Source organism: Camelus ferus, chromosome 3 (genome assembly GCF_009834535.1).
Source record: "Camelus ferus isolate YT-003-E chromosome 3, BCGSAC_Cfer_1.0, whole genome shotgun sequence".
Lineage (NCBI taxonomy): Eukaryota > Metazoa > Chordata > Mammalia > Artiodactyla > Camelidae > Camelus > Camelus ferus.
This window is the reverse complement of record NC_045698.1, coordinates 105,066,078-105,082,528: the sequence shown is the minus strand read 5'-3', so window position 1 is coordinate 105,082,528 and position 16,451 is coordinate 105,066,078. Positions and strand designations below refer to the sequence as shown.

Genomic DNA, 16,451 nt, shown 5'->3' with positions numbered 1-16,451 from the left:
CTCTGTTGCCTGGGGCCTCTGCTTACCTCTATGGAAAACAACAGAAGCTGGACAAGGAATGACCTGACCTTTTCTTCTGACACTGACATCCTGTGAGTCTGGAAGGAGAGCTTCCTTCAGGGCTGACTATGCACCTAAACACTTTAAACTCCCTGTGAGGCAGAGCTGGCAGCCCCTGGAGACCACCCTTGCTGGGAGGCAGGACGTAGGAGTGGAGGTGGTGGTGGTTGGTGGGGAAGGGTTCATCTTCCACCAGCCTTCATGAAAATTCATCACGTCAGACAATGCCTGGTCTGGAGGGCAGACAAGGCCAGAGAACAGGCTGTTCTGGGGTGTGCAGGTGGCAGATCAATTGACTTCATGGCTGTGGAATTAGTTAGGCCATGGCCTACAACCTCATTGGAAACAGCTCCTGTTTTTCCCCCTTCTTTTCTCTCCTCTGTGTCCCCTGCCAACTCCATTCCCAGAGCCACCTTTCCCAGCGGAGAAAACCTGGAGGCCACTGGAAAACTTGGAACAATCAGTTCCTTCATTTCCCCCAAGGAGCTGAAGGAGGAAGTTTTTGGTAGAAAGGATGTAAAGGTTGATAAGAATCTCAGGGGCAGCTGGAAATACAGTGGGGAACACGGGGTGGAAGGCCAACTGGGCCAGCACAGCAGATGTATCTGAGGCTGAGCAAAGCCCCACATTCAAATAACAGGAAAGGCCATGGAGAGGGTCTGCAGCATGGAACTGGTGTGGAATTAATATACCCTAGGCAGTCGTCATTCTGTGAATCAAAAAAATGAAGTCTGTTAATTTAAAAAAAGATCATATGATTTAACAACGGAAGAGAGTATGAGAAGTCAGAACTGCTTTGAGAAAGTCCAGAATGAATGCTCACTGTACCACTAATGCCTAGAAAGAGGCCTTGCACACAGCCCGGCCACGTTTCAGGGGAAAATGTACTGTTTAACTGGTCACTGGACACTCATCCACATTCCTATTCTATCACTCCGGTGCTGTGTGACTTTGAAAAAGTGACCTCACCCCGCTGAGCTTAGTTGCCTCATCTGTAAAATGAGTGGGCTATGTGCTAACTGAGGACACATCCAGAGCTGAGAGTCTAGGATTCTGTCATAGAATTCTATTGATCTTCAACTTTTCAAACGAGACAGTCTTATGGAATTCCAAAACCAAAGTGTTAGAAGGGCCCCTGAGGGCGTGCTCACTCATTATTTTAAACATTTAAATTGTGAAATATATTATGCATACAGAAAAGGTAGCAAATACGTACAGGGTAAAGAATGATAATAAAATACGCTCCCAGGTCCCCACTGCCACGTTTAGGAAACAGAACATTATCAGCACCTTGGAAGCCTGTTTCTGTCTCCCTAAGAGCACCCGCCTCCCACACTGTCCTGAACTGTGAGTTGATCATTCTCTTGCTTTTCTTTACAGCTTTACCACCTATGAGGTATCCACAAACAATATATTGTTTAGTTTTCCCTGTTTTTGAACTTGACATTGATGGAATCGTACTGCATTTGCCCTTCTGTGTAGATTTACTGCTTCATTCTCTAGTATTATGTTTCTGAGACTCATCCACATCAAAGCAGGCGATCACCCGTCACTCATTGTCACTGCTGTGCTAGATTCCGCCGTCTGATTACGTCACAGTCGATCTAGTCCACTGCTGAAGGACATCTGAGCTGCCTGTGCTTTTTTTCCTCCTTTATGGAAATTTTGCTTTGAACATTCTTGTATTTGTGAGGTGATGCCTCACTGTTTTCCAAAAATTTTTTCCCATTTATATTCCCACCAGCAGTTCTCACTGATCTATATTATCACAACACTGGTTTAACACCTGACTTTTATCTTTAGTCAACACAGTGGAGGTGAAGTGATATCTTATCGTGGTTTTCAATTTCACTTCCCTGATGGTTAATGAAAACTGAGAATCTTATTATATTCTTGTACACCATCTGAGTTTTCTTTTCTATTGCTGAACAATATTCCAATGTATGGATTATACCACATTGTGCTTATGTATTCATTGGCTGATGGATATTTGAACTGTTTTGTATTTTTGGCTTTATGAGTAATATTGCTAGGAACATTCATGTACAAGTTTTTGTATGGACATGTTTTCATTTCTCTTGAGCATGTATCTAGAAGTGGAATTTAGAATTCTTAGGGTTATGTGGTAACTCTACCTTTACACCTAGAGGAACTGCAAGACTCTTTTCCAAAGCAGCTACATATTTTACATTCCCACCAGTAATGTCTGACGTTCCAATTCCTCCACAATCTCACCAACACTTGTATTATCTGTCTTTTTCTGATTACAGCCATCTGAGTGTGCATGACGTGTATCTCATGGTGGTTTGATATGCATTTCATTGATGGCTAATGATGTTGATCATTTTTTCGTGTGCTTATTGGACATTTATATAACTTCTTTGGAGAAATGTCTATTCATATACTTTGCCCTTTTTGAAACTGGGTTGTCTTTTTATTATTAAGTTGTAAAAGATTCTTTACGTAGTTTAGATATATAAGACTTCTGGCAGATATATGATTTGCAAATTTTATCTCCTATTCTGTGGGTTGATTTTCACATTCTTTAAAAAATTTATTTTGGTGGGGGAGGTAATTAGATTGATTTATCAATCAATCAATCAATCAATCAATCAATCAGAGGTACTGGGAGTTGAACCCAGGACCTTGTGCATGCTAAGCAAGCACTCTACCACCAAGCTATACCCTCCCCAGACTTCCTACATTCTTCATGGAATATTCTGAAACATAAGTTTTTAATTTTGATGATGTTCATTTTATCAAATTTTTAATTGTCTGTGTTTTTTTGTGTCTTATCTAAGAAGGTTTTGCCTAACTCAAGGTCACAAAGATTTACTACTGTATTTTCTCTTAAGAGTTCTATAGTTTTAACTCTTATATTTAGGTTTTTGACTTATTTTGAGTTGAAGAAGAATGCAACTTCATTTTTTTGGTTTGCATATATATGTTCAGTTTTCCTAGCATCATTTGTTGAAGACTATTCCTTCCCTACTGAATTAGTTTGGCACCCTTGTTGGAAAGTCAACTGACCATAAATACAAGGGTTTATTTCTAAGTTCTCAATTCTATTCTACTGATCTATATGTCTATCTTTGGGTTGCCACCACATTGTCTTATTTATGGTAGCGTTGTAGTAAGTTTTGAAAGTGGGAAGTTTGAGTCCTCCAATTTTGTTCTTCTTTTTCAAGATTGCTTTGGCTATGTCCCTTCCCTTCTGATTCCATACGCATTTTAGAATCAGTTTGCCAATTTCTGCAAAGAAGCCAGTGGGGATTTTTATAGGGGCTACATTTGCTATAAACTGAAGAGTGTCCTCCCCCAAATTCATATGTTGAAGCCGCAAGCCCTAAAGTGACGGTATTTAGATTGGTGACCTTTAGGAGACAGTGAGGTTTAGATGAGGTCATGAGGATGGGACCTTCATTATGGGATCAGTGCCTTTACTAGAAGAGACACCAGCAAGCTTCTCTCTCTCTCTCTCTCTCCCTGACATGGGAGGACACAGTGAGAAGGTGGTTGTCTACAAGCCGGGCAGGGAGCTCTCCAAAGAACCCGACTATGCTGGCACCTTGATCTTGGACTTCCAGCCTCCAGAACTGTGAAAAAATAAATTACTGTTGTTTAAGCTAGCCTGTCTATGTTATTTTGTTACAGCAGTCTGAGCTAAGACAGCACCAATCTGCAGATCAATCTAAAGACTACCGCCATCTTCACAATATTGACTTAAGACCCACAAATGTGGGATATCTTTTCATTTATTTAGATCTTCTTTAGTATTTTACAGTTTTCAAAGTATAACTTTTGTATTTTGTTACATTTATTTTTATGCTACTGTAAATGGAACTGTTTTCTCAATTTTATTTTCAGATTGTTCACTACAAGTGCATAGAAATACAATGGATTTTGGTATATTGATCTCGTACCCCTGAACCCTGATGAACTCGTTTGCTAGTTCTAATAGTTTTTAGTACATTCCTTCGGATTTGTTATATACAAGATCATGTCATGTACAAACACTCTTACTTCTTCTTTTTCAATCTGGGTGCCTTTCTATTTCATTTTCTTGCCTAACTGACCCGGCACGAACCTGCAGTACAGTGCTGAACAGAAGAGGGGAAAGCAGACATTCTTTTCTTCTTTTTGATCTCACAGGGAAGCAGTCAGCCTTTCACCATTAAGTATGAGTTAGCGGTGGGTCTGCCTTTGTCCTTGAAAGACACTTTTGCTAAATACATAACCCTAAATTTACAGTTATTTCTTATAGTACATAAAGGCATTATTCCACTGTTTTCTGATTTCCTTCTCGCGGTCAAAACCTCAGATGTCAGCTTATTTACCATTCATATACAGAAGATCGGTCTTTTCTCTCTGGCACTTTCGTGATGATTTTTTGTTTCTGGTGATCTGCAGTTTCACTATGATGTGTGTAGGTCGAATTCTTTTATATTTTTGTACTGGGATTTATTAAGTTTCCAAGGATCTGTCTTTCATCAGCTCTAGATAATTCACAGATGTTATCTCTTCAAACACTGTCCTCCCACTCACATTCTCTGTTACACATCTCTAGAACTCTGATTAGATACAGTCAGACCTCACTATATTCTCCGTGTACAAACGTCTCTTTTATTTTTACCACTTTCTTATATTTGGGGGCTATACGTATATACCCCTCTCTTCACTAAATCTTACAGCTTTTTAATTCTCCCTTCAGCAACATTTGATCTGCTATTTAATCCATACGCTGAGTTTTTAATTTCAAATATTATATTTTTTATTTCTAAAATATACGTTATTTGTTTCCTTTTCAAATCTGCTGTGCTATTTATTATAATGTGTTGTTTCTTGCTCATTTTTCTGGCTCGTTTAAATGTATTGAAAGTAATTATTATATAATGTCAGAAAATTCCAATCTATGAAGTCTCTGAGGTTCTCCATTGTTTCTGCTGGCTCTCCCCCAGTACGATTTGTGTGTTTTTGACCGTGAGTTACTCATTTTGCTAATGGTGTTATCTGTAGGAATTCTCGGAGGTTAGAATAAAGCTGAATTCCTCCATAGAGGATTACCATTTTCTTCTGCTATTTGTGAAGTATGGGGCCACTTTCTTGTAAATTCTCTGTTTCAATTTTAAAAAAGCCAAACATACAGCATGAAAATAAAATGTGAGTCCATGTAAGGGATGGGTCGTGGACAGGCATTTTGATTCAGTGTTATTCTTTTCTACCCAGTGCTGAATTTGGTACAGGCCAACTTTCTATGCTGTTTCCTTCTCCAGTTTACTTCTCATGCATCTAGACACTGAGAGGAAGCTCTCTGTAGGGGGAAATCTCAGCGTTACTCACAGGCCTCCTGTTAGAATCCTACTTTGATCAGGCTCTCGGCTCTGACTCCTGTTCTCATGATCCATATAGTCATCAAGGTAAAAGTTCAAGGCCTTAAGATTTAGCATAAACCATCAGGATTAAACCTGGCATTGGCAGTCACACCAGGATTTCTGCTTTTTTAAAAAAATTTTTTCACCTCTGCAGATTCCTTCCTTTCAAGTGCACATTAAAAGGGTCATAAAAGAAATTCATAAGAGATTTTAGATTTTTCAAATGAGAAGGCAACTAATTGAGGGCAACTAATCCCTATATTGGTTACTGCTGGAAACAAAAATCCTCTCTCAGCAAGCTGACGTTGAAAATATGCAGAAAAATAACAGTCTTTTTTGTTCTTAAAACCTCCATTAAAAGGGTTTATCTAACCTCCCTACGGTAGACTGTCAAAATGCCAAATTCGTCCCTTCTCTGTGTTCACATTCTTGAAATCTGAAGCTGCAGATCCTCCCACAAAAGGCAACATTTGTTTCTCTACAATCTTGAGTCTGGCTTGGCCATTTAACTTGTTTTGGCCACTGGGACATTAACAAGTACAACACATGCTGAGGCTTGAAAAGGTCTTGCTTACTGAAGCCTGTTCTCTTGTTGCATTTGGATCCCTGAGACCACCATGCAGACGAGTCCAAGCCAGCCCTCTGGAGGATGAGAAGCCATATGGAGACACTCAGGTCAAATGCCTGCCAACCACTGCCAGCTGAGCCCTCATAAATCACAACGAGGTGAGCAGACAAGAGCAGAGCCAGCTCAGATTGGAAGAACTGCTCAGCCAACCCAGAGAGTCATGAGCTACGCAGAAGATTGCTTTAAGCCATTAAATTTTGGCTTAAAGTAAAAGGTAACAAATCCAATCTCTTAAGAATATATTTGCAGAGTCATAGCTCAAACCTCCTTACAACAATTTTATTACACTTTGTCCTGTCTCAATGTGTAGGGATGTTAACGATGGTCACTCACTAAGACACTCTTGCAGGTCAACTTGCAACAAGGGGGTTTGCCAATTCTCAACATAAAATTTAAATCATATCAATTAAAATATATCCCATATAAGCTTCCATGGAACAAATTAGGGAATATGACTATGGAATTTATTTGCTCAGTATAGAGTCCAGTTAGATCCTGAGGAAAGAAATCTGGGATTTTACTCAATGGCAGAGAAAGTCAATCTCAGATATGTGAGGCTGAGGTTGGAAACAGGTACTAAAATGAAAAGATCTGGGGTTTCAACGGACCCCAGCGTGGTGTGAAGTGGTTCCTTAGGAAGTTAATTCAACATCAGTCACATTAAAGGGATGTGCACCTTGCTGTACTTGGAGACCTTGACAACTGTGGTCTGTCCTGGGCATTAGGCTTTTAGGAATGATAGTGACAAACCAAAAGCGGATCAAGGGGGAAGACTCCAGCATGATGATACAAGTTGGAATCATTTCAGATGAGGCCTAGTTTAAGGATGTGCAATTTAACTGGGCACGGGGCAGACTTGGCGGCCCCAGGGAAAAGCAATCACACAGTGCTCACCAAACTCCATGAGGACAAATCTAAAACCCACAGAGGAAATTATAGGTTTTTGGTCAAACATTTTCTAAATCCAGAGGACAATCCGACATCAGAATGGCTGCTCTGTAAAACAGAAAGCCTGGAAGAAAAGGTCAAGAAGTGGAGGCAGGAGTGGCATTTGCCAAGGACACTGGGGCAGGGAGCATCACCCTGTTTGGGCCAGAGGGTTCTCCAGGCTCCTTCAGCTGAGTCCCTCTTCCTAGGATCCTGCCACTAGCGAGCCTTCTTCTTTGGGAACTCCTAGCTTGGTTGAGTCTAGGGTTCTATAAATTAGCTATGGATAAGCTGTCACAATTAGAGGGAACCCAGCAACCATCTGCTCCTAAATTATAAACCCTACTGAGGTCAAGAAGTACCTTCTCAAGGTAAAATTGGGACCATATGCAGAAGACATGATACTGTATATAGAAAACCCTAAAAGCTCCACACAAAAACTACTAGAGCTGATAAAGGTCAGGTAGCAGGATATAAGATTAACATACAGAAATCAGTTGCATTTCTTTACACTAGCAATGAAATAGCAGGAAAAGAAAGTAAAGAAACAATCCTTTTAAAAATCACATCAAAAACAATAAAATACTTAGGAATAAATCTGACCAAGGAGGTGAAAGACTTATACAGGGAGAACTACAAAATACTGATTAAGGAAATTAAAGATGACTCTAAAAAATGGAAAAATATCCCATGCTTTTGGATTGGAAGAATCAATATTGTTAAAATGGTCATACTGCCCAAGGCAATCTACAGATTTAATGCAATCCCTATCAAATTACCCATGACATTTTTCATAGAATTAGAATAACCCTAAAATTTATATGGAATCACAAAAGACCCAGAATTACCAAAGCAATATTGAAGAAAAAGAATGAAACTGGAGGAATAACCCTCCTAGGCTTCAGAAAATATTACAGAGCTACAGTAATTAAAACAGCATGGTATTGGCATAAACACAGACATATGGATCAATGGAACAGAACAGAGAGCCTAGAAATAAACCCAAAGACCTACAGTCAATTAATCTTCAACAAGGAGACAAGAATATACAATGGCAAAAAGACAGTCTGTTCAGCAAGTGGTGTTGGGAAAACTGGACATCCACATGTAAATCAATGAAGTTAAAACACTCCCTGACACCATACACAAAAATAAACTTAAAATGGCTTAAGGACTTAAATATAAAATAAACCTTCTAGAATAAAACATAGGCAAAACATTCTCTGACATAAATCTTAGCAATATTCTCCTAGGGTAGTTTACCCACGCAATAGAAATAAAAGCAAAAATAGACAAATCAGACCTAATTAAACTTATCAGTTTTTGCACAGCAAAGGAATCCATAAGCAAAACAAAAAGACAACCTATGGAATGGGAGAAAATATTTGCAAATGATGCGACTGACAAAGGTTTAATTTCCAGAATATATAAACAGCATATACAAACTTAGTAACAAAAAACCCCAAACAATCCAATCCAAAAATGGGCAGAAGACCTAAACAATTCTCCAATGAAGACATACAAATAGCCAACAGGCACATGAAAAAATGCTCAAATTACTAATTATCAGAGAAATGCAAATCAAAACCACAATGAGGTATCACCACACACCAGTCAGAATGGCCACCATTTAAAAGTCCACAAATGATAGATGTGTGAGAGGGTGTGGCAAAAAGGGAATCCTCCTACACTGTTGGTAGGAATGTAGTTTGGTGCAGTCATTATGGAAAACAGTATGGAGATTCCTCAAAAGACTAAAAATAGACTTACCACATGATCCAGCAATCCCACTCCTGGGCATATATCTGGAGGGAACTCTAATTCGAAAAGATACATGCACCCTAATGTTCACAGCAGCACTACTTACAATAGCCAAGACTTGAAAACAACCTAAATGTCCACTGACAGACGACTGGATAAAGAAGCTGTGGTAATTTATACAACAAAATACTACTCAGCCATAAAAAAGAGTAAAATAATGCCTTTTGCAGCAACATAGATGGACCTAGAGATCATCTTTCTAAGTGAAGTAAGCCAGAAAGAGTAAGAAAAATACTATATGTTTTCACTCATACGTGGAATTTAAAAAAAAAGAAAAAACAGGACACTAATGAACTCATCTATCTACAAGACAGAAACAGGCTCGCAGACATAGTAAACAATCTTATGGTTACTAGGGGAAAGGGTGTGGGAAGGGATAAATTTGAGAGTTTGAGATTTGCATATGTTAGCCACTATATATAAAAATAGATTAAAAAAATCAGATTTCTTCTGTACAGCACAGGGAACTATATTCAATATTTTGTAATAACCTTTAATGATAAAGAATAAGAAGATGAATATATGTGTGTATATACATGACTGGGACCTTGTGCTGTACACCAGAAATGGACACACTGTAACTGACTGTACTTCAATCAAAAAAAAAAAAAAAAACAAAAAACGAAGTACCTTCCCCTTTGTTAAGCCTAATCTTTGAGAATCCTCACACTTACCTCAGAGCAATGCCACATTTTAGCCAGGACAGCGTGCTCTTTCATTGACTCTCAAACTTATTTACAGGCACAAACCAGGAGTCGTCTCAGATATGGAACATTAGCTTGCAGAACTGCCTTCCTCCTTCTGGGTCAGCACTTCCACGCTGGGTCACCAGACCCCCTCCTTCCTCCACATCACACCACCACCCTCACCCTTGCCTCTCTCTTCACACCACGCTGCTTAAGGGAGAATTCTCACAACTCAAGGAAGGACAGCTCAAGGGAGGTCTCTTTAGGCCTTTATAGGTATCTCAGCTGCCTGTGTTTGTTCTGCCTGCCCTGTGGCACGTCCTGGGGTGAGAGAATGGCCAGGAACCTGAGAAGGATGTTGGGAAATCAGACTTCCTACCTTGACAGGTGAAGCATCTGATGTGGAAGTGGTTATTGTGGACACGAACCACCTCCCCTTTGCAGGTGTCTCCGCATCGGTAGCACTGGATGACATTGGAGCTGCCTCGGGGATTGTAAGGATTCTGCTGATAAGGAACTGTAGAAAGAAACAGAGAGATCGTCATTCACAGGGCCCTCATTCTTTAAAAAGCCTGCCGTAAGACATTATTATAATCTTAACTGGCAGAAAAAGCAGAAAGGGTGAGAATGATTAGCAAAGTACCTTCAGTACATCGTTAGGCGGAATACGCCAAGCTAAGGTACCAGCAGAAGGTGAGTGGCATTAAGACGTGAGTCCATACGTCCCTTAAGCAGGCAGACCTTATGAGTGAACATGACCTTTTCTTGCAACAAGAGGTCAAATTCATGAATGAAGAAAAATAAAAGAGGAAGTAGAGTATCTTGAGGTAAAAGATCCAGAAAGATGATTTCTTGGGAGATCTCTGGATGAATCCCAGGCCCCAAACACAGGTCTTGCAATTGACTCATGCGTCTCAGGGAAATGAGTGGCTGACCCTGCCGCCAGCTGGCCTTTTTGTTCAGCAATTTCAGCCCCTCTCTTCAGTTCAGTTTTCACATCTTTAAAATGAAGGCGGTCCATGGTGGCACAGACTTTCTATAAAAGAGGCACGAAGGGAGGCACTCTGGTTGGAAGGAGGCTGACAAGGCAACTCCTCTTACAGCTGCCTCTGACCAGCACTCTCCGAAACACTGAGAAAATGTCAAATGTGTGTAACTAAGAAAAAAGGGCTGGTGGAGATTACGAAGGGGCTAAAGTCACTGGGGCCTGCAGTGCCGTGGTAGGCACCTGGTGATGCTGGGGACCTACACCAGCCTTTGGAGGCTACTGATCTCTTGCTTAGACTTTCTCATGGCCACTTTCCTAGACTTCTTTTCCCTGAAATACACTTTGCTCGACCAATCTAAAATTTGGTCATCCAGTATTCAATAATAACAGGCACTTGCCGAGAACATAAAGTTTCAGGGTTGGAAGGAATATTAACAGCTGTCTGGTCCAAGCTCATTATGTGTAAATTGCTGAGATAACTTTGCCAATGAGGAACCAAATCTCTCTAGGAGGAAGCCCCTAGGGGCACCACGGAGAGAATCATTCGATTCCTCAGTTCTCACTCCAGGTTGAGGCAATAGTCCACAAGGGTCTGCTCGGACACTATAAGGAGAAGGCTCTCTTGTCCCAGTTATAAAGATGACCCTTGATTGGAGGGGAATTGGTGTCTATCATTTAGACACATAAACCTCTGAATAAGCATAATATAGGTTAGCCTGGACTCACAGAAACCCCGAACTGCCAAGGAACCTAGAGATCACCTAGTTCAGGGGTTCCTGACCAAATGTGGTAGTTGTTATTGTCTGTTTACTGAAATTTGAATTTTTTATTCTCAGCACATGAAAGATTACACGTGGTATCTGGCTTGACAATGAAATGTGAATGGAAATTGTGTGCCAATTTCAACGGGAAGCCCCAGGAGCCAGTATGTGATCTGCCATGTTGCCTTTCATAGCCCAGAAACCAGTAGTGCCCCAGATGGGGTGCAGGATGCAGCAGCTCGGATTCTTGAATGAGGACTGCTGGAGCAGAGCTCTAAGCTAATCCAAGATGAACATCTATCACGGGCAAGGAGGCACTCTCGTTGTCACAGCCTCTAGGTTTTTTTTTTTTTTTTTAACTACAGCACATCCTGATTGATATACCTGAGAGCTAATATTTCTCTCTGATTATATGTAAAATTTGGTATCATGCATATTACCTATAGCCTTCTTTGGATTCTCAAAGATGATCTACATAACTGATCTCATCTGGCCTTCCTTTAAAGACAAACAAGAAAGCAGGACTTTCAACTGCCTCCTACATCTTGAATGCTAAGTGTGCTACAGGGCAAAGAGCTGGTTGCTTAGCCCTGAAACTGTTACGCTGACAACTTCATTATCTGAGGTGAGAGAATAATATCTTTCTTATTATAATCTTTCTCTCAAGGAATTCATGTTCCTAGTCAACTTTTTTTCTGTCTCACATTTAAGATAAAAAGTTAAATGAGTTAACTAGTTAACTGAATCTATTAAATAACTCAGTAAATGGGCTAATACATGTAAACATTTCAAAAAGTACATGAAGTGCTCCATAAACGCATCCAGCGCTCCACTGTTACCATGACCATCACATCCTCCCCACAGCTCAGAGCAGTCCTTCCTCACTCCTCAGAATGTCCACAAACATTCTCTTTAGTCCCATCTCCTTTGCTTCCGATTCCTGCTCAATGTTCCCTGGAAAATATTTCACTCTGCCCACTCCCCCCAACTTGTGAGAAAAATACAGATTCTATTTATATGATCAGTGTAATGATCTACTATTGCTGAGCAAAACAAAGCTGTGAGTCTGAAAATAAAATAAGAACAAACAGTATAATCATCACCATCAATGGTGAGAGCTCTTGAAACTATCCAAAAGTTCTTCCAGAATCACTGCACACATTTTCATCTATTTCTTCTAATTCATCCCACCTTACTGCTCAAGAACCAGCTTCTAAGATCAGATAAATTTCTCCATGATGTGATTTTCTGGGGTGATGCACTAGTGATCATGGTCTTCAGTCAAAACTCAGTCTTTGAACGATTCAGATAAAAAAGCATAAAATCAGAGGGAGGGGATGGCTTGGGAAAATGCACCTTCTCGGGCATAGTTACCCATGGGCTCCCAGCCCTAACTCTGCTGCTTCTTTCAGGATGAGGGTGCTACATTGGTGATGCTGACTGTCAGCAGAGTCCACAAATGTCTGATGTTTATAAATAGCCCCATAAACAGAAATGCATCACTGGTGTGAGTTCTTACAGATTGCTCGTGTAAGCCGTGATTATAAAAGGGCAGCAATGTATCAAGATTTGAGCTTACAGACATGTGAAGACCTCTCCTTATCTAGGCTGTGCCAACAGGAACTCTGGGGGTCAAGGGAAGCTCCACTGAGATATGCCACATCTGCTCTTGCCCTGGAAGCCACCTCATTTCCAATAAGATTTTGTCTTACTGGTTAATTAAATCAGCAACAGAATCTAACTTTATTCTGTGTGTGTGTATCATTTCTTTCTTTGTGTATCTCTTCCTTCTAGGGGAGGCTATCATTTCTTTCCACAACCTATAATCCCCTGCTTGAAATTCTAAAATTGTATTGTTGATTATTTGCTGATTATTATTTCCATTAATTTTTATCTCAGAAAGCACTAAAATTCAGTCATGTGATTTACAACATTTATCCTATGGGCAAATGTCTTTTGAATTCCAAGTTGACTTATACATGAGTTTTTAAACTGTCTCATGTTAGGAGCTGCCTGTTCTTGAGAGCAACATCTGATAGCAGCCATAAGCTCAAAGGAGATTAGCTCTGCTCACTTGTGAAATAATCCGTGGGTTAACAAGTTGACATATGGATCATATGGTAGAGTTCTAAACTGTGTGCAGGGAACCTGTGGTTTCTAGTTTATGTTATTTGACCAATGAAGTGTACCCAAGAGGAACATTCCCAGTTACTAGTCCTTAAGCAATGGTGTCCAATAAAATTTTTTGAGATATGGAAATGTCCTATAGATGTGCCATCCAATATAGTAAGTTCTAGCCATATGTGGCTATTGGGCACTTGAAATGTGGCTACTGTGACTGAGGTAATGCATTTTTAATTTTATTTAATTTCAATTAACATACACTTACACTGAAACAGCCACATGTGGCTAATGGCTGCCACACTGGACACAGTAGCCTTATAGTTTCACAAATGGAACACCAGGCATTGAGAATTGGGAAAAATAAATTAAATCTGGTTGAATCCTATTTACATAAATACATGTACAAATTAATTTGGGAATACACCTCAGACTTAAATTATTCCCTTTTATTCCTGAAGAGTTTTAAAGTTGTATCTAAAAAATAATTTGCAATAAGAACCCATGACTCATACATGTACCCACTCAATTTTATCTGCAAACAAAAGATTCGGAGCAGTGAAATACATACTGATTTTTGAAAAAGCACAATTTTCCAGACACCGTAACATTGAATAATCTTAATCTTTCCAAGAACAAAAGCAAGAAATTCAGTTGGCGACGGCTGTTAACATAATTTTTTTAAGACAGAAAATCAGTTGGTCAATGCCTATGTGATTAAAAATCAAGGATCTGAAACAGTGAGTATTCTTCTATATGCATACCAAATCTTTATCGTTCTGTGAGAAAATACATCACAATTCCACAACTAAGTTTTCTAGTAAAGCTCTTCCCTAAATGCTACCAAGATCATCTAAAATTATTGAAGCAAAACAACGTATTGGAAGGAGAGGGGTGACTGGCTCTGTTGGAAGTTAAAAGGAGCACGTGAGTTGAACACAGCAGAAAAAAGATTCAGCATCTGATTCCTCTACCTGGCTCTTCCTCTCTCCCTCTGTCATTCCCCATCTCGTGTGTTTCTCTCTGGTGGGAAGTGTCGGGGGTAACCTGGGTTCCAATTTCCTCTCTACTGTCATTAATATTAAGCAAATCCTGTAACTTCTCCAGTCTCAATCCTCGCCTTAGTCACTGAGGAGGTTGGAGAAAATGATTTATAAAATTCCTTCCAATTAATAACGGATTCTGGCTCTGTGTGTCCTTTTCTGGGCCTCTTTCTTTCCCTCCACTCTGTCTTCTCTCCATTAACTGGTCCCACTTTTAAACTAGACTGTGCTGTATGTCATCAGATTTACTAGTCTCTCTTAAAAGCAGATAATGGCCTGATTCCTCTCATAAACAACACAACCTAAGTGACGTTCTCTTTACTGGTGCGGTGCCGGCACAACTTTCTTCTTCCCTCGCTTGAAGGTCACTTGACCTTGTGGATAAAAATGTTCCCACATTCTAATTGAGTCGTCTTTAAAATAGTCTTTAAGAGGTAGAAGCACCTATGCAATGCTGGGGTATAATTAAAGGAGTGACAAAACTGACGTGGAGAAAGTATAACAACTGTGAATAATTGGCTGGAAGTGTAATAAAAACAGTGGAGCTCCTGGTTGAATAGTGAAACATCAACTAGAGAATCAACCAGTTTAGCAAGGAGCCTGCAACAGGCCCGGGGCCCAGGAAAACCACCAGGGGCAGCAGCTGTCACACGCCAGCTCCCAAAGTGCCTGTAGTGTGTTCGCAGGTATTTGCTAAAGACTGAGGAAGGGATTCAAGTAAGGGTTCAGGCATTAGAAAGCTGTCTGCCTGAAAGGTAGGGGAGAGATATAAGAGTTATCCTGGTAGTTTGGAAAAGGGCCCTTGGGCTTGATTTTGGAGCTGGAGGAGAATGCAAGGCGCTGATCCTGTTTCCTAGGGTGAGACCACAGAGACAGGATCCCTGCATTGGAAGGGATGCAAAGGAGCTCACGGCACGCTGGAGTCAGGGGGGCTGCATCTAGATGCCAGCCATGCTGCTGCTCACTCGCTGGCTGTGTGACCTTGCCAAGTTATGAGACACCGGTCTCAAGTCTGCTCATCTCTAGAGTGGGAATAACTTCACTCATCTGTGAGTATGAAATTACCTAAATCATATAAATGAGCTTAGTACACTGCTTGGCATGTAATGTGGGCTCCGTAAGTATAAGCAATACTTAATATTAAAGAATCGTCAAAGCCATCTTCTACCCCCACCTCCTACTCAATGCAGAAATTCTTTCTAAATTACTATCTCTATCAGTTTGCCACTGAGCTTTGCTGGAACATTGTCAAATCCATTTCTGGACCAGTCCAGCTTGGGCAAAGGTCTTCTGGTTTTCCCTCCCTGCTGATTGCCAAGAAAAAAGCCATTGGCTGCAGCCCATTCCACCTCTTTTTTTCTGCCCCATCTCTGAACTCTCTCTGTTATGGGATTTCTTTGAGCTGCAGAGGTGGGTGGCTGACATGCTTTTGATATATCCTGCAGAGGAATGTGTGAATTGGGTGCTTCCTGTTGTGGCAATGAGAGGCTATGATCTATGTTATCCTGGGGTGGTGTATTTTGGGCACATCTGCTGTTTCTAGAGGGATGTGTTAGCAGGCTTGTTGTGTGCCCGCACTTCGAGTAAGTGAGTAATTTGTTTTCTGAAAATTCTGACAGGGAGACTGTGAGAGCTACCTGTGGTAACCCCTCAGGGTCATGCAAGTGTCATCACTGTGCCCTTACATCTGCGTTCCTCGTTCCTTGCGTGAATTCCTGGAACCAGACTTTCAGAGCTGCATTTTAACGCTAAAACAAGTGGGCTGGTGGTGGTCAGGGTATCAGAAGCATAGGAGGGAGTTTGGGATGGAAGATATGCGTGAAGAAATCGAAGGGGTACGTGCACAAGGGAAGGTCTGGGAGGATAATAACAGGTAACGTACAGGGAGTGGTTACTCTGTCAGGAACTGTGCTCAGCAATGTACGTGCGTCATCCCCCTGAGTTTTCACAATTCAGGAGGGGCTGTTACTATTATCCTTATTTTACAGATGAGTAAATGGAGGCCCAGAGAGCTGAGCTCATCTGTCCAAAATCACAGTCAGTA

General features: G+C 40.6%; 1 protein-coding gene across 4 annotated transcripts in view; it reads right to left on the bottom strand.

The window, feature by feature from the left end:
• The window catches only part of ABLIM3 (actin binding LIM protein family member 3), a 108,160-nt gene that overhangs the window by 58,253 nt on the left and 33,456 nt on the right, over window positions 1-16,451 (bottom strand). For all 4 annotated transcript variants that reach the window (XM_032477066.1, XM_032477065.1, XM_032477067.1 and 1 more), the window contains one exon: window positions 9,874-10,011. In XM_032477066.1, coding sequence (XP_032332957.1) covers window positions 9,874-10,011 — 138 coding nt within the window. The remainder of the gene's footprint in view (window positions 1-9,873; window positions 10,012-16,451) is intronic.